The sequence below is a fragment of the Elgaria multicarinata genome, chromosome 3 (assembly GCF_023053635.1).
Source record: "Elgaria multicarinata webbii isolate HBS135686 ecotype San Diego chromosome 3, rElgMul1.1.pri, whole genome shotgun sequence".
Classification (NCBI taxonomy): domain Eukaryota; kingdom Metazoa; phylum Chordata; class Lepidosauria; order Squamata; family Anguidae; genus Elgaria; species Elgaria multicarinata.
The window spans coordinates 173,987,431-174,005,601 of NC_086173.1; the positions used below are offsets into that span (position 1 = coordinate 173,987,431).

At 45.6% G+C, this 18,171-nt stretch overlaps 1 protein-coding gene across 1 annotated transcript in view; it reads right to left on the reverse strand.

Moving 5' to 3' along the window:
* Positions 1-18,171, reverse strand: part of LOC134395814 (uncharacterized) — a gene marked incomplete at both ends in the record, with an annotated part of 217,491 nt that overhangs the window by 180,481 nt on the left and 18,839 nt on the right. The window contains 1 exon segment of the mRNA XM_063121973.1: positions 6,336-7,685. Coding sequence (XP_062978043.1) covers positions 6,336-7,685 — 1,350 coding nt within the window.

Genomic DNA, 18,171 nt, shown 5'->3' on the forward strand with positions numbered 1-18,171 from the left:
TTCCTGAATTTCCTCAAATGAAGTAGGTTCATAGGCTATTAGTAAAGCTCTATGAGAAACCTGTTTGCTTTGGTATTCATCTGAGTAACGAATTGGAGCTTTGCATTCCCTTTCTGATCGTCTTGGCATAGTTACAGGCATAGTTTCCTCCTCCACAGTTTCTTCCCCTTCCCTCTCTTGCTGAGATTGTTCAGGAATTTCTTCTGTTTCTACAGCTTTCTGTTCTACAGGCAAACTTACATACTGTTTTGTTTCCTGCATTTGTTCATGAAAAACTACATCTCTGCTCACAATTACACTTTTGTGATATGGAGACCACAAACGATAGCCTTTTGTTTGTGTATCATATCCCAACAGTTTACATTCCAAACCTCTTTGAGCTAGCTTTCCTGGTCTGTTTTCTTTCTGAACATGAGCAAAACATTTACTTCCAAAAACCCTTATATGTGACACTCTAGGTTTTCTTTTGTAAAACATTTCATATGGAGTTTTTTCATGTACAGAGTGGTAAAGCCTGTTTAACAAATAATTTGAGGTGGACAAAGCTTCTGCCCAGAACAGGTTAGACAATCCTGACTCTTTCAATAGAGCTCTTAACATGTTCTGCAAGGTTCTGTTTTTCCTTTCTGCAACTCCATTTTGAAATGGTGAATATGGAGCAGTAAGGTCATGTTGTATACCCTCATCACTGAGGAATTTTTTAAATTGGTTGCTGAGAAATTCACCTCCCCGGTCCGTTCTTAGATTAGCTATAGGTTCTTTAAATCTATTTTTACTCCACTTAACAAAGGCTTTAAACTTTCCAAAAGTTTCACTCTTCTGTTTTAACACATACACAAATCCAAATCTACTGTAATCATCAACAATAGACAAGAAAAATCTGTTTCCTCCTTGACTTGTCTCAAAAGGACCTGCAAGATCTGCATGAATTAATTCAAAAATTCTTTTTGTTGTTCTCTCACTATGTTTTGGAATCTTTGACTTATGACACTTGGTTTCACTGCATACATTACATTCTACATAGTTAGAACATGGTTTGATTTTCACCCCTTCACACAATTCTGGAATCTTAGAAATTGTTTTATAGTTAGCGTGACCAAACCTTTTATGAGTTAAATGGATGCACTCTTGGTGTGGTTTGCAATTGGCTATTGTTTTTGTTGTGACTTTGCTGGCTACAACTTCATTTTCTGTACAAGTATTAATCACATACAAAGATTCTTTCATTATTCCCTGCACACACACCTTGTTTCCCTGTTTTATAGTACAATTTTCTTCAGTAAAACAAACCTCATACCCCATTTCTGTTAACTGAAACACACTTAGAAGGTTTGTTTCTAATTCTGGTACATATAAAACACTTTGTAGTTCAACTCCCAGACAATCAAAATATACATTACCCACACCACAAATCTGGATTTTTGTTCCATTTGCAAGGGTAACACACTTTTGCTTTGAAGTAGAAGTTTCCAAGGTTACAAATGAAAGTTTGTCTTTTGCCATACTTATTGAAGCCCCAGAGTCCAAAAACCAAGGATTCATTGTCTCTTTGACTCTTGCTAGAAGACACTTCTTTGTTGATTCAGCTTCATTTATTTTGTTTTCTTCTCTCCACTTTGCTGTCGACTGCTTTTTCTTCTTCTTGTTGTTGCAATCCCGCCTTAAGTGTCCTGTGGAACCACAGTTAAAGCATTTCCTTGCCTTTAATGCAGCCACCACATCAGAAGATTTATGGCTTTGTTGAAATTCAGCCACAGGATGTTTAAGGCTCTGTTGTTTTGAAGCTTGTCTTCTTTCATAGGTTTCCAGTAGTTTTCCAGCTACATACTCGAGGGTTAAATTTTTCTCCTCTTGACTTTCCATCATGGTGACAACCGCGTCGTACGATGAATCAAGACTTGACAAAATCACATAAACTTGGTGTATAGTTGTAAACTCCATCCCTCGTGCCCTGAGTTGATTGAAGATTTCTCTCATGCTTTTCAAATGGTTTGACATAGACTCCCCTAGTTTCAGCTTCATTCCATACAGCTTCCGGGTTAGAATTATTTTACTGCCCGCTGTTTCTCTTTGATATACAGCTTGTAGCGCATTCCAGCACTCTTTTGATGTATTCAAAAACTGAATGAAGGAAATTTGAGAGTCTTCCACAGCTAATGCAATAACTGCCATTGCTTTTGCATCGTCCTTAAACCATTTAGCATTCTGTGGATCTGCTCTATCTGGTGGATCCTCTGTGACTACATACCACAGTTCAGCCTGAATCAGATACATTTGCATTTTGTAAGACCATAATGCATAGTTAGAGTCATTCAGCTTTTCTAACAATTGATGCAAACCAGACATATTAGCTCCTGCCATTTCCTCTGCTTTAGGAATTTGTATCTCACCGTCCTCCTGCTCAGAGTCCTCCTCAGAGTCAGCCGACTGAGATTTTTCCTCACTTTGCAGCACTGGCTTCAGCTTGATGTCTTCCTTCATCAACAGTTTTCTGTTTTAGCAGACTCCTGGTTCTGGTTCTGATACTGCACCGTTCCCACCAAGTTCTGGTTCTTCTAGTTATGCTGACGTAGCTTTCCTGGGCCCATAACCTTTGTTGGGTTATTGTGCCAGAACTTTTCTCTTTCTGGAACTCTGTTTGTGCTCAGAAACAAACACACATCACGCAGGTCTTACACAGCAGAGCTGGTTTATTTCCTTCAGGCTTCTGTGCAGTTCAATTCAGATCAGTTCAGATCAGCACACTGAGGCATACACAGAGAGCAGTGACCATAGAGCAGTGATCAGTAAGCAGTGATCAGTAAGCAGTGATCAGTTCCATTTTACACAAGTGAGAAACTATATACACATCTTACACAATTCTTATCTACATTACATACAGCTGTGATGAGGCTAACTTAGAATCTTGGCAAGGTTCCCAGAACAGCCTCTATCTCAAGGTAATTGCCCACAGATAGACTTTCTCTGTTTAACCCTGAGATAGCCATACACACACAATTTTAATGACTAAGCAAGTATTTCTTTTCATATACTTAACAATAAACGTGGATGTGGACTTTTCTCTCGTTATCGATGTGAGTTTTGCCATCTCCGCCAACTCCAACATCTTCAATATCCATTCATTTTTTTGAATTCAAGAGTGTGTTTGTATCCAGAATGCTTTGGCTTTTTTACAAGTCCACCAAAGATGATAAAAGTTTCCTCCTTCTCCTAATTTCCAACAGTTTCCCAAGGGACTCATACATTTCAGCCAACTTTACAGGAGACATATACCATCTGTACATCATATTAAAAAATTCTCTTTAAGTCTTGAACATAATGTAAATTTCAAACCTTTCCACCCCATATTCTCCCACTGTTCCATTGAAATGTTGTATCCAAAGTTTTGAGCCCATTTTATCATAGTCTTTTACCTGCTCATCCTCCGTCTCGTACTTTAATAAAAGTTTATGTATCTTTGAGATAACATGTTCATCATTTGGACATAACGTCATTTCAAATTCAGATTTTGATTGCTCAAACCCACCATTCTTTTGTCTATTTTAAACCTTTCCATGACTTGTGCACAAGGAAACCTAATTTGTACATGCCAAAACAGTTATGACCATCTTTCAGCAGTTCCTCCCTTGATTTTAACTGAGATTCATCTTGTGACATTTGTAATACATCTTTATATGTCAACCATTTAGGCATATTTATCAATTCCCTTCTATGAATACCCCCCCGGGCCGATACCCAAAGTGGTATTTTATGACTGAACCTTGGTTTCCGTTAACCTTGGCTTTATCGTACCACAAATAGCCATGCCATCCAAATCTCAATTCGTGTCCTTCCAGTTCCAACAGTCTCCTATTTTTCATCAACACCCAATCTTTCATCCACATTAAACAGCAGTCCAAGAAATACACTTTGAGGTCCGGTAGGCCCAGCCCTCCTCTTTCTTTCGCATCCTGCAATATTTTTATTTTAACTCTTGGGTTTTTTGATTGCTGTATAAACATAGATCTCTCTCTCTCTCTCTCTGTCACTGCTCAAATGGTAAATCCAATGTTACAATGGGTATTGTTTGAAACAAAAATATTCTAGGCAAAACATTCATTTTAATTGTTGCAATTCTCCAAAAGTGACAGTTGAACCTTTTCCCATCTTGCAAAACCTTTAACTTCATTCCAAACCTTAACATAATTATTATGAAATAACATAAAATTCATGTTTGTCAAGAATAGTTCCCAAATAAGCTTGGCCACAGCATAAAGAACTTGATCAGGAGGGCTTTAAACTGAATCTTATGGGGCTGGGAGATGTAAACTTGAAGGCAACAGTAGAAGAAGGCCCATGCATCCTAACGCAGAGAACAGCTCCAATAGTGCCCCAAAATATTGTCCAAAACAATATAGGAACAAAGACAGACTATAAAGCACATAGTCTTCAATGCCTATATGCTAATGCCCAGAGTGTGGGAAACAAACAGAATGAACTTGAACTTTTATTACATGCAGGCAAATACGACATGATAGGTATAACTGAAATTTGGTGGGATGACTCCCATGACTGGAATATAGCAATTGAAGAATGTAACTCGTTCAAAAAGAGCAGAAGAAATCGAAAGGGAAGCGGAGTTGCACTATATGTTAAAAATACCTATCCCTGCACTGAAATACAGGCGGATCAGACTGGGAGCCCCATCGAGAGCATCAGGGTTAAAATGTGTTGAGGACTAAAAAGAAAATTATAATTGGAGTCTACTACTGATCACCCAATTAAGGAGAAGACAAGGACTAAACTTTTGAGAAACAAATTGCCAGTGTTTCAAGGAAGTGTGATGTAGTAGTGATGGGGGACTTCAGTTACCCTGATATCTTTTCGGAAACAAATACTGCCAAAAGTGTGGGTGATCACTTCCTCCTACAGAAAGTGGAGGAAGGAACTAGAGGATCAGCAATCCTTGACTTGATATTGATCAATAGGGATGACTTAGTGGCTAAAGTAGCAGTTATAGGAACTCTGGGGGAAAGCGACCACCTCGTACTTGAATTCTTGGTTATAAAGGAGACAAAAGCTGAGTGTAGCCATACACGTACTCTGGATTTTAGGAAAGCTGATTTTCATAAGCTCAGAACTATGATAAGCAAGGTCCCATGGCAAGTGACCCTAATGAGAAAAGGAGTCCAAGATGGGTGGGAGTATTTTTAAAAAGAAATTTTAACAGCACAATTACAAACCATTCCAACAAGGAAAAAAAGTTAGAAGACAACAGAAGAAACCAATGTGGCTCCACAAAAAGCTTAGAGATGATCTGAAAACAAAAAAGGGATACATACAGGAAGTGGAAAGAAGGCCAGGCTACAAAAGAAGAGTACAGACAGGTGGCACAGAAGTGCCGAAATGGCGTCAGGAAGGCTAAAGCTGACAATGAGCTGAGATTAGCGAGGGATGCTAAAAGCAATAAAAAGGCTTTCTTCAGATACATGAATAGTAAAACACACAGGAAAGAAATGGTGGTTCAACTGCTTGACGAGGATGGGTAATTGATAACAGATGACAAAGAAAAGCCTGAAGTGCTGAATTCCTACTTTGGCTCAGTCTTTTCCCAAAAGCGGGTCTATGACCCCTCTGGAGAAAGTGAAGCACAAGTTCAGGGGGAAGGATTGCAATCTGAGATTGATAAACACATGGTCAAAGAACACCTAATTTCCTTGAATGAGATCAAATCTCCAGGGCCTGATGAACTGCATCCTAGAGTAATGAAGGAGCTAGCGGAAGAACTCTCAGAACCGCTGTCTATTATCTTTGCGAAATCATGGAAGACGGGTGAGGGGCCGAATGTCTGGAGGAGGGTAACGTTGTCCCTTCTTCAAACAGGGCAAAAAGGAGGAACCTGGGAAAAGACAGGCCAGTCAGTCTGACATCCATCCCTGGGAAAATTCTGGAGCAGATTCTAAAGAAGTTAATCTGTAAGCACCCTGAAAACAATGCAATAATTACTAGAAGCCAACAGGGATTTGTCAAGAACAATTGGATAACCTCCCTTGTGAACTGTGGGAATGCTGTGGACTTCATATATCTTGACTTCAGCAAAGCTTTTGACAAAGTGCCCCAGGATATTCCGATAAACAAAAGAGCTAAAAGTGGGCTAGATGGAACAACTATTAGATGGATACATAGTTGGCCACAGACTCAGACTCAAAGAATGCTTATCAACAGTACCTTCTCAATCTGAGGGGAGGTAAGGAGTGGGGTACCGCAGGGATCAGTCCTGGGCCCAGTGCTCTTCAACATTTTTATTAAATGTTGAAGAAGGTGCAGGGAACGCTTATCAAGTTTGCAGATGACACAAAATTCTTTGATGCAGCTTAAGGCTGCTGCTCTGAGCAAAGCTCTTCTCGCACTCAAAGCATTTATAGGGCTTCTCCCCAGTGTGAATTATTTGATGCCGCTTAAGGTTGATGCTCTGAGCAAAGCTCTTCCCGCACTCTAAGCATTTATAGGGCTTCTCCCCAGTGTGAATTCTTTGATGCCGCTTAAGGCTGATGCTCTGAGCAAAGCTCTTCCCACATTCTAAGCATTTATAGGGCTTCTCCCCAGTGTGAATTCTATGATGCTCCTTAAGGCTTGAGCATTGAGTAAAGCTCTTTCCGCACTCTAAGCATTTATAGGGCTTCTCCCCAGTGTGAATTGTTTGATGCTGCTTAAGGCTGATGCTCTGAGCAAAGCTCTTCCCGCACTCAAAGCATTTATAGGGCTTCTCCCCAGTGTGATTTCTTTGATGCTGCTTAAGTTGTGTCCTCTGAGCAAAGGTCTTCCCACACTCTAAGCATTTATAGGGCTTCTCCCCAGTGTGAATTCTTTGATGCAGTATTAGTGTGTCTCTGCGAGCAAAGCTCTTCCCGCACTCAAAGCATTTATAGGGCTTCTCCCCAGTGTGAATTACTTGATGCTGCTTAAGCTGTGTCCTCTGAGCAAAGGTCTTCCCACATTCTAAGCATTTATAGGGCTTCTCCCCAGTGTGAATTCTATGATGCTCCTTAAGGCTTGAGCATTGAGTAAAGCTCTTCCCGCACTCTAAGCATTTATAGGGCTTCTCCCCAGTGTGAATTCTTTGATGCTGCTTAAGGCTGATGCTGTGAGCAAAGCTCTTCCCGCACTCTAAGCATTTATTGGGCTTCTCCTGAGTGTGAATTGTTTGATGCCGCTTAAGGCTGATGCTGCGAGCAAAGCTCTTCCCGCATTCTAAGCATTTATAGGTCTTCTCCCCAGTGTGAATTCTTTGATGCAGCTTAAGCTGTGTCCTCTGAGCAAAGCTCTTCCCACACTCAAAGCATTTATAGGGCTTCTCCCCAGTGTGAATTCTTTGATGCAGCTTAAGGCTGATGCTGTGAGCAAGGCTCTTCCCGCACTCTAAGCATTTATTGGGCTTCTCCCCAGTGTGAATTATTTGATGCAGCTTAAGGCTGATGCTGCGAGCAAAGCTCTTCCCGCACTCTAAGCATTTATAGGGCTTCTCCCCAGTGTGAATTCTTTGATGCAGCGTAAGTGTTTCTCTGCGAGGAAAGCTCTTCCCGCATTCTAAGCATTTATAGGGCTTCTCCCCAGTGTGAATTCTTTGATGCAGCATAAGTGTTTCTCTGCGAGCAAAGCTCTTCCCACACTCAAAGCATTTATAGGGCTTCTCCCCAGTGTGAATTCTTTTATGCAAGTTAAGTTGTGAGTGGAAAGTGAATTGTTTTTCACACACTAGGCATTGAAAGTTAGAATGAATCTTCTGAGTTTTACTCTGTTTCTTCCTTTTACGAATGTTCTTTTTATTTGGTGCTTCTAGTATTGGAGTTTCACAGACGTATGATCCTTCCAAAGAAATAGATTCATTTTCCCTCTTCTCTTCAGTTTCAGTTTTCCTTCTCTGGTGTAGGCCATTTTTCTTGCTCTCCCTGTGATCACCTGCAAGTATAAACACAGAAATCATCTTGAAATCTTGGAACAAAACAAATGGTTGCTGATTTGATTCACAGGATAAAAAAAAAAATCGTTGGTGAGGCAGATCCTTCCAAACACATTAAATATCCCGACGATCAATAGAACTGAGAACTAGACTGCCATACAATGCTTTCATCTATATGGAGTAACTCAAATAAAGTAGTTGGGAGAATAAATGAACAACATAAAATACTGTAAAAATAAAATACACTTAAAATCTGCCATTGTCTCCTAGCTGATCATTTAACTGGGAACAGGAAAGTGGGAATTCAACCCTAATGGTTATTTTCAATGGCTAGTTAAATCTTAAAATGAAAAGCAAGCTTTCCAGAGCTGTCTTCTGAAAAGGCTTAACTCTCCTCTCCTCCATGGAGACCATTAAGATAATATCTGTAACATCTTCAATATGATGCAGATGCAATTATAGCAGCAAAGTAAGATGGATTGGCAGCCATCTCTGCCACAGAGCAAGTCCATCAATGGGCTTTGCTCAACGTTTTGTCAGGTCTTCGGAGTCAATGACATTTGTATTCTGCACTGATACAAAGAAAGAAGAGCTGAAATTCCACCTTCCAGGATCTGGCAAAGAGGCAGAGAGGGAGCCTTACCCAGAGGAATCCCATTCCTTACCCAGAGAGGCCAGGATCCCACGATTCTCCGCCATGACTTCTTTGTGCAGAGTCCTCTGGCCTGGATCCAGCAGAGCCCACTCCTCCTCCGAGAAATGCACGGCCACCTCCTCAAAGGTCACCAGACCCTGAAAGAAGAAGAAGAAATGATGTTCTCTTTAAGCATTATGTAGCAATCCATGAAGACAAGGATGGTGAGGTCCTCTTTCTGAATGCCAAAGCACTGCGAGTGACATTCAAGGCCTTCCTAGCAGCCATCTTCCTTGATGGGCTTTCGGAAGCAGGCTAAAAAATTTTTGTTCAAGCAGGCCTTTGGAGAATAATCCAGCCCTCCATCTTTGTTAATGTCTTATAATTTTGTTGTGTATTTTTAATTGTTTATGGTTTTGTTTCCCTCCCCCCCCCATGTATATTTTAAACTTTGTAAGGCCGCCTTGAGGCCCAGCATTGGCAAAAGGCGGGATACAAATAAATATAATAATAATAATAAGAGCAAAGGCTAAAGGGGCAGGTTCTTCCAGGACCAAAGAGATGCGCAGGAGACGGAGGCCCCCAGGACTCCCCTACCTGCCCAGGCTGTGCAGAAACCGCTTCCACTCCACCACCAAGCCAACGAGGCCCAGAAGGAGCCCCCAGGATCAGTTCACTCCCCCTGCAGGTTGTTTTGCTCCCTGTGAGGAAGGTAAAGAAGGTGGGAAGGTGAGTTCACATTCTTAACTATTCCTATTTTCATTGTTTATTTTCATTGTTTTTTTATTTATTGCATTTGTTTACCATACCATAGCCGAAGCACTTAAAAACAATATCCAAATATTTCAAACTGCGAAAACATACAATATACACATACATATAAAACTACTATAACAAGTTTTAAAACTATGACCCTATAAAAACAGACCCAGGCTAATTAATTACATATTACTAATTACGAAATCTCTTCATTGGCTTCCAATTCACTCCAGAATCCAATATAAACTTCTCCTGCTGACCTTCAAAGCTCTTCACGGTCTAGCTCCTGCCTATCTCTCCTCTCTCATCTCACACTATTGCCCCACTCGTGCTCTCCGCTCCTCTGACACCATGCTTCTCGCCTGCCCAAGGACCTCCACTTCCCTTACTCGGCTTCGTCCTTTTTCTTCTGCTGCCCCTTACGCCTGGAACGCTCTTCCAGAACACTTGAGAACTACAAACTCAATCACTGCTTTTAAAACTCAGCTAAAAACTTTTCTTTTCCCTATAGCCTTCAAATATTGAATTTGTTCTGACTCTATACTGTTAGCTTCACCCTACCCGGTGCCTGTTTACACTTCCCTGTGCCTGTTTGCATTCTCCTTCCCTCTTTATTGTTTACTACAACTTATTAGATTGTAAGCCTATGCGGCAGGGTCTTGCTATTTACTGTGTTATCTGTACAGCACCATGTACATCGATGGTGCTATATAAATAAATAACAACAAAAAAAAAATTACATATTGCTTGACCTGGCACTGAAAAGATAACAATGTCGGTGCCATGTGAACCAAATTGGGGAGATTGTTCCACAGTTGGGAGGGCCACCACAGAGAAGGCCTCTCCTTTGTTGTCGTCCTCTGATCTTCCCTCTGAGTAGGCGCCTGGAGGAGGACCTTAGTTGGTGAGTGTGTAAGACCGGGCCAGAGTGGGTCTGATACCCTCGAACCACGTTACTAAACAACATTTCCTTTTTGAGTATCTCCCCCAGCAAAATCAGGCTCAAGGGGAACATTAAGACAGCTCATGCACTTCAGGCATAATTGAGGGAGGGAGACCATGGGGAAAGACGTCCACTAATCCTTACCCAGTGAGGAGGGTCCTCCGTCCCCCTCCTGCAAGATCCACCTGTCCAGCGGCCTCTGTGTGATGCCCGGTGGAGCCTTCTCTGCCTCAGGGATATCTGTGGGTGCTCTGGCCAAAATCCCCTCGACCTGAAGCAGGAGGGAGGATTCCAGGCAGAGAAGAGGGATTAGAGACAGAAAGAAACGGCTCAGGTCAAGGCCAAGGGCAGCGTTTCCCAATCGCTTTGCCCTTCAGGTCTCATTCTAAAGTTGATCTACCATCCAAGCCACACAGCACAGGAACTTGTGTCTTTGTCAGGGGGCTGAGAGTTCAACCCTGATATCCAGCATTTTCCACTGTAAACACAGCAGTTTGGCGTCTACAAATGCTATTCCTGTTCTGTTGGGAGGACTCTCACACTGACACTCTGATCCCCTCCTTCCCCAGAACTTCACAAACCCATTCATTTCTCATGTGATCATAAGAACGTAAGAAGAGCACAAGCAGGACATGAGTGCAACAGCAACCTCCTGCCCACGTTCCCCAGAAACCGGTGTACATATAATCATAGAGTTGGAAGGAACCTACAAGGCCAGAGTCCAACCCCCTGCTCAATGCAGGAATCCACCCTAAAGTATACCTGAAAGGTGGTTGAACAGCTGCCTCTTGAAGGCCTCTAGTGTGGGAGAGCCCACCACCTCCCTAGGTCACTGATTCCTTTGTCATACTGCTCTAACAGTCAGGAGGTTTTTCCTGATGTCCTGCTGGAATCTGGCTTCCTTTAACTTGAGCCCGTTATTCCATGTCCTGCACTCTGGGAGGATTGAGAAGAGATCCCGGCCCTTCACTGTGTGACAACCTTTTTAATATTTTAAGAGTGCTATCTTGTCTCCTCCCAATCTTCTCTTCTCCAGGCTAAACATGCCCAATTCTTTCAATCTCTCCTCATAGAGCTTTGTCTCCAGACCCGTGATCATCCTCATGGCCCACCTTTGAACACGCTCCAGCTTGTCTGCATCCTTCTTGAAGTGTGGTGTCCAGAACTGGAAGCAATACTCTAGATGTGGCGTAACCAGTGCTGAATAGAGGAGAACCAGTTTTTCACACAATTTGGAAGCTATACCTCTATTAATGCATCCCAGAATAGTATTTGCTTTTTTTGCAGCCACATCATACTGTTGGCTCATATTCAGCTTGCGATCTACAACAATTCCAAGATCCTTCTCCTTTGTAGTATTGCTGAGCCAAGTATCCCCCATCTTGTAACTGCATTTGGTTTCTATTTCCTAAATGTAGAACTTGGCATTTATCCCTATTCAATTTCATCCTGTTGTTTTGAGCCCAGTGCTCCAGCCTATCAAGATCCCTTTGAAGTTTGTTTCTGTCTTCCAGGGTATTAGCTATCCCAGCCAATTTTGTGTCATCTGTAAATTCGATAAGCGTTCCCTGACCTCCTCAACTAATTGAGGAGTAAGTAATCTCTGAAATTTGCTCCTGATTAGGCTGCTTTTCAAATCCTAAAACGTGTAGCAACCATACTCACGGACTGTATGCTCCCTTAAAGGGGACTGAGTGGACTGATATGATGCTTAAAACATAGTTAAGACAAACCTAATAATACTTATTTATAATACTTTAATACTTAAAATAGAACAGGATTACAACCAAGGCATCCATTTACACTCTTCGTTGAGTCCTTGTGGTTGTAATGTCCTTAAGGTGAAAATCCAGAATATTTCCCTCCTTCATAGTTGATGTTCTACTCTTGTCCCATATCCTCCAATCCTTTCAATAATCCAGAATCTCAGGTCTTTGTCATCATGTTCCATATCAAGAAAATGCTTGTACATTGGTATGGCCACAAGAACCATCAGAACCCGCATCTGTGAGCACAAAAGCTGCATTCGCTCCAAAAGTTGAAGTTTTCTTAAACTTACTTTGTTTACAGGAGGGAGGATCCCAGACAGAGAAGGGGGAGGTGGGAAGGAAAGAAATGGGTCAGGTCAAGGCCGAGGGCATCATTTCCCAATCGGTTTGGCTTTCAGGTCTCATTCTAAAGTTGATCTACCATCCAAGCCACACAGCACAGGAACTTGTGTCTTTGTAAGGGGGCTGAGAGTTCAGCCCTGGCATAAGTACTCTCAGAACCTTTCTATATTGTCTTTGCAAAATCATGGAAGACGGGTGAGGTGTCAGATGACTAGAGTAGGGCTGACATTGTCCCTATCTTCAAAAAGGGCAAAAAGGAGGAACCTGGGAACTACAGACCAGTCAGTCTGACATCCATCCCTGGGAAAATTCTGGAGCAGATTATAAAGAAGTCAATCTGTAAACACCTTGAAATCAATGCGGTGATCGCTAGAAGCCAACGTGGATTTGTCAGGAACAAGTCCTGTCAGATTAATTTGATCTCATTTTTTGATCGGGTAATCTCCCTTCTGGACTGTGGGAATGCTGTGGACGTCATATATCTTGACTTCAGCAAAGCTTTTCACGAAGTGCCCCATGATATTCTGATTAACAAACTAGTGAAAAGTTTGCTAGATGGAACAACTATTAGGTGGATCCACAGTTGGCTACAGAATCGGACTCAAAGAGTACTTATGAATGGAACCTTCTCAAACTGGGGAGAGGCAATGAGTGGGGTGTAAAGGAAGCATGCCCCAGCCAAGCTGGCTTTTCCACTGGATTTTGCACAGATCCCCAGAACAAACGCACACAGCTCACAGTTGGAGGGTTAAGCCCAAATTTATTCAGGATAAGGGTAGGATACCCAGGGTTTTTGTGAACCGCCCAGAGAGCTTCGGCTATTGGCGGTATAAAAATGTAATAAATAAATAAATAAATAAATAAGCATTCTAAAACTTCTAACACATGCAGATACATATAAGAACCCAGACCAAGCAAACTAGAAACTAAGTTGCAATATCATACATCACCCAGCCATGAGGTCAGCCAGCTCAGAACAAAACCCCTTCTCAAAGAATACCCTTTATAGATACTTTCCTCACTCATTCCCCCCTCCCTTCGGCTCTCCCTGCGAAGATCTTTCACACCTTCCCCAGAGATGTTAATTTCGCTCAAGGCCGGTCAGCCTTGCCCCAAGCGGTTCCAGGATGTACCAGAACGCCCCCATGCAGCTGGCCGCTTATCTGTGCCGCTCCTAAAACCATAACAATAAAATAATTTAACATATTAAAACCAGCCATTCCTAGTAGGAATTTACCCCTTCCTTACACCTTCCCCTTTAAGATGGCCTTTCTAGAAAAGACCACCTCAATTGTACTCTTTTATTCGTTTACACATTGACCCCTTCGGGTAGTCCTTCTTTTGTGCCCACGCAGGGGCAGGGGTTCGTCCCCCCCCTGGTACTCCCTCCTCCTCCCGACTGAAGCTTCGGGATAGCCCATCTGCCGCTACGTTCTCTTTGCCTTTGATGTGGGAGATGGTGAAATCAAAGTCTTGGAGAGCTAAGCTCCAGCGCAGCAACTTCTGGTTAGTGTTTTTTACTCTCGCCAGCCAGCAGAGCGGGGAGTGATCCGTTTGAATTTGGAAGGGCCGCCCCCACAAATATGGCCGCAGCTTGTTCACGGCCCACACTATTGCCAAACACTCATTTTCAACCGTCGCCAATGCCCTCTCTCGCGGCAAATGTTTTTTATTAACGAAAGCCACGGGCCACAGCAGCCCTTCTTCGCCTTCCTGCAGCAGCACCGCGCCTAAACCCGCCTCCGAGGCATCCGTCTGCACCCACAAAGGGGCGGTCAAAATCAGGTGCCCGAAGTACAGGAGCTCGCTTGAGCTTTTCCTTCAGCCCATCAAACGCTTGCTGACACGCCGCGGTCCATGGCACCCTTACTGGCTGTCTTTTCCGACACAACTCGGTTAGAGGGGCCACCAACTGGCTAAAATTCGGGACAAACCTCCGGTAATATCCCGCCAGCCCTAAAAAGGACTGGACCTGCTTCTTGGTCTTGGGGACGGGCCACTGTTGGATTGCCTCTACCTTGGCCTCCATAGGCTTCAGCGCTCCCCATCCCACTCTGTGGCCCAGATAGGTCACTTCCCCCCTCCCGAACTGGCACTTGGAGGCCTTCACGGTTAACCCGGCCTCCCGTAGCCGGCTTAACACTTGTGACAAGTGCGACAAGTGCTGTTCCCACGTGTCACTAAACACCGCCACATCATCCAAGTAAACGCACGAAAAAGCCCCCAGACCGTCCAGAACCCGGTCCATAAGTTTTTGGAAGCCCCCCGGTGCATTTGAGAGCCCGAACGGGAGAACCGTGAACAGGTAGTGGCCCCGGGCGGTAGAAAAAGCAGATTTCAAAGCAGCATCCTCATCTAACGGCACCTGCCAGTAGCCCTTGGTCAGATCTAAGGTGGAAATGAACTTGGCTTTCCCTAACGTCTCTATCAGGTCATCCGTATGAGGCATGGGGGTATGCCGCCACAGTGGAAACACTGTTTAATTTTCTGAAGTCCACGCAGAAACGGACTGATCCGTCTTTTTTGGCCACGAGCACCAGGGGGGAAGACCATGGGCTCTGGCTCTTTTTAATCATGCCCATGGCTAGTATCTCCTCGATTTCCTTATTGACAATCTCCAGCTGTTTTCCGTTTTACCGGTGAGGAGGAGACTGAATAGGGGGATGCTTCCCCGTGTCAATAGAATGCGTGGTCAGCGACGTCCGCCCTGACAAACCCGAAAACAGCTCCTGAAACTCCTGCAAACACTGCTTCAATTGTTTCTTTTGCAAAGCACTCAATTCCTCTGGGACTTGAATGTCTGCTAGCCCCTCCTTTCCCCGGTAGCTAGCTAAGACGTCCAGCCCCGCTCCTTCACCTAGCGACTCCCCCCTCCTACTTGTTTAACCCGCACCCCCTGCTCCCGGAATGGCTTCATCATATTCACATGATACACTTTGGTACGGCATTGACTCTCGGGATCCTTCAACAAATAATTCACCTCGTTTAGCCTCTTTTCTACAACGAGGGGCCCTTCCCACTTAACCGCCAGCTTCTCCTGCTTCAACGGCTTCAGCACTAACACTCTATCAACTGCTTGAAACACCTGTTGCCTAGCCTGCCGGTCGTACCAGCTCTTCTGAGTCTGCTGCGCTTGAACCAAATTCTCCTGCGCGGCCTCCCCAACTTCCCGTAAGAGATTCTGCAAGTTCTGCATATATTCTACAACCGACACCGGGGTGGGGGTGGTTCATCCGTCTCACCCCTCCCGCAGCAACTTCAGCGGACCTCGTAATTCTCTCCCAAAAACCAACTCGTTAGCCGAAAACCCCAAACTATCACTTTTAGCATCCCGGGCCACAAAGAGAAGGTAGGGCAGGGCTTGATCCCAATCCGCTGTATGCTTTTCAGCATAGGCTTTCAACATTTTCCCCAGCGTCTGGTTGAACCGCTCCATCAGACCATTCCCTTCATGATGATACGCCGCCGCTATACATTGTTGTACCCCTGCCAACTGCCATAATTGCTTTAACAACAGAGACATAAAATTTCCCCCTTGGTCGTGCACCAGCACCTTGGGGACCCCCACCCGGGTGAAAATCGTCATCATGGCCTTGGCCACCTGGGGTTCAGAGATAACCGAAAGCGGCACTGCCTCCGCGTAGCGGGTGGCGTAATCCACCAGGGTTAAAATGTACTTTTTCCCCGATCGGGTAGCCGGACTAAAGGGGCCCAAAATATCCACCCCCATCTTTTCAAACGGCACCTCCGTGATAGGCGAAAGGCATAGTGGGGCTTTGGGGTGGTCCCGGGGGGACCCGACTCATTGGCACGTCTCACATGAGTTACTGAAATCTCGCACCTCTTGGGCGACCCCGGGCCAATAAAAATCTCGACTCACCCGCTCCAGCGTTCGGCGTATTCCCAAATATCCTTTCCACAGCTGCTCATGGGCGGTTTCCAGCACCTTCCCCCTTAAGGTTGCGGGCACCACCAGTTGCTTTCTTTCCACCCCTCCTCCTCCCTTGAGGGAGAACTGACTGTATAGCCTTCCCCGTTCCCAAGTGAACACCCCCACCCCCACCTTCCCTCGCCCTTCCGCCAGGCCTCCTGCCGCCTCCCGGCATCCCTGTAACGAGGGGTCCTGTTGCAACTCTTTTTGAAACTCCGGGGGTGTCCCAACCCTCCAGGTTCGGGTTCCCCTCATGTCTCCCCTCCCGGGAGGGCTCTCCAACTGAGCTCCCTGATTCTTCCTCCCTCTGGGCTTCCCTCTGCCGGGCTGCCTTTCCCTGGGTTGTCACTGCCAACTGGGCAACTTTAAAGCATAAGTCATTGCCCAGGAGGAAGGCGGGCCCTTCCGTATGCGTGAGGATAACTAGCTCCCCTTTCCAGCCTTGATATTCAATGTTCACTCGGGCCAGCGGGGCCTCAAATGGAGGCGCTCCGTATGAGGTCACCGTTACGGTTCGACCCACTAGTCTCTGTCCGGGTTTGAGCAGACCCACATGGGTGCTGCTAAGGTCCGCTCCGGTGTCACTCTGAGCCCGAACAGTCGTCCCTTCGACCACCATGCACTCACAGAATTTCCGGCGACTCCACTGGAGCTGGGCCGGGGTCACTAACCGCATGGAGACCGCATTCGCTGGACTGGGATTCCCGGGATTTGTTGATGCCTGGGCCACCCCTGCGGACTCGGCGCGCATGTACTCCCACTCCAGGTCAGCCACTTCTCCTTTGCTCTCATCGCTCCAGTTGGAGGCTGGAGAGGCCGGCGTTGTTGGTGCTGCCGCCGCCCAGACCATCGGTCGTGGGGCTGGGCCTCCACCTCCACTCATCTGCTTAGCCGCCAGCTTTGGACATTCTCTCTTCAGGTGTCCCGGCTCTTTGCAGTAGAAGCACCCCCCACTCGCTTGGGGTCCAGTCGCCATCACTCCACCTTTCTCCCGACACTCCTTCCCCAGTCATGCCGCTTTCCTTTCTCCTGCCACTCCCCCAGGACGCCTCTCTGGGGTCTTCGAGGTCCCTCTGGCTCCTTTCCGCTCGAACACAGCGGCAGACTCATCCTTTGGGCTGGCAAAACCCCCAACTCATCACACGTGTCTTCGAAGAGGGCCAGGAACGCTCCCACATCATCTCCCTCCTGGTACATGGGGAAAGCCCGCCAGTCGAAACGCGGCCCTGGGGTCCCCCCCTCTCTCTCCATGATCCGCAGGTGGCGGGACATCAGCTCCAGGCATTCCGTATACATCCGCTGAACTTTCCTCTCGTCGCTTTCCTCTCTGGCCCTCGCACCTGGGCCGTTTTCGTCTGCCTCTCTAGGCGGCCGAGAGGGTAGCGGTCGCGGCATTCCCCGTGGCTGCGAGACCTGCACTTTCTGTGTGACCCCCTCCAGCGTCACCGCCAGCGCTGGGGTCGCCTGCAGCTGCGGGGCCGGCATTCCCGGAGTGTCTCCTTCCAGCATCACCGCCAGGAAAGACTGTCTCCGGGCCCCTCCTTCGGAGCCAGGCGTCTCTTGCATCCCCCACCCTAAAGTGGACAGACTGGACTCCCCTTCCGCTCCCTCCTGAGGGTTTGCCCCAAAAAACTCTACTCCTGGAGCTTCTGCTCCTTGACTCTGAGACAAAAACTCTACTCCTGGAGCTGGAGCTCCATGATTCTGAGACATCTTCGGCTCGCCTGCTCGACTTTGCTTAGCCTGGGTTCAAACCTCTGCTTCCCTGCTCTCCCTTTCCTACCAGCGTTCTGTTCCTCCGGATCTGTGTCGAATCCCAGCGCTGCCCACCATGTAAAGGAAGCACGCCCCAGC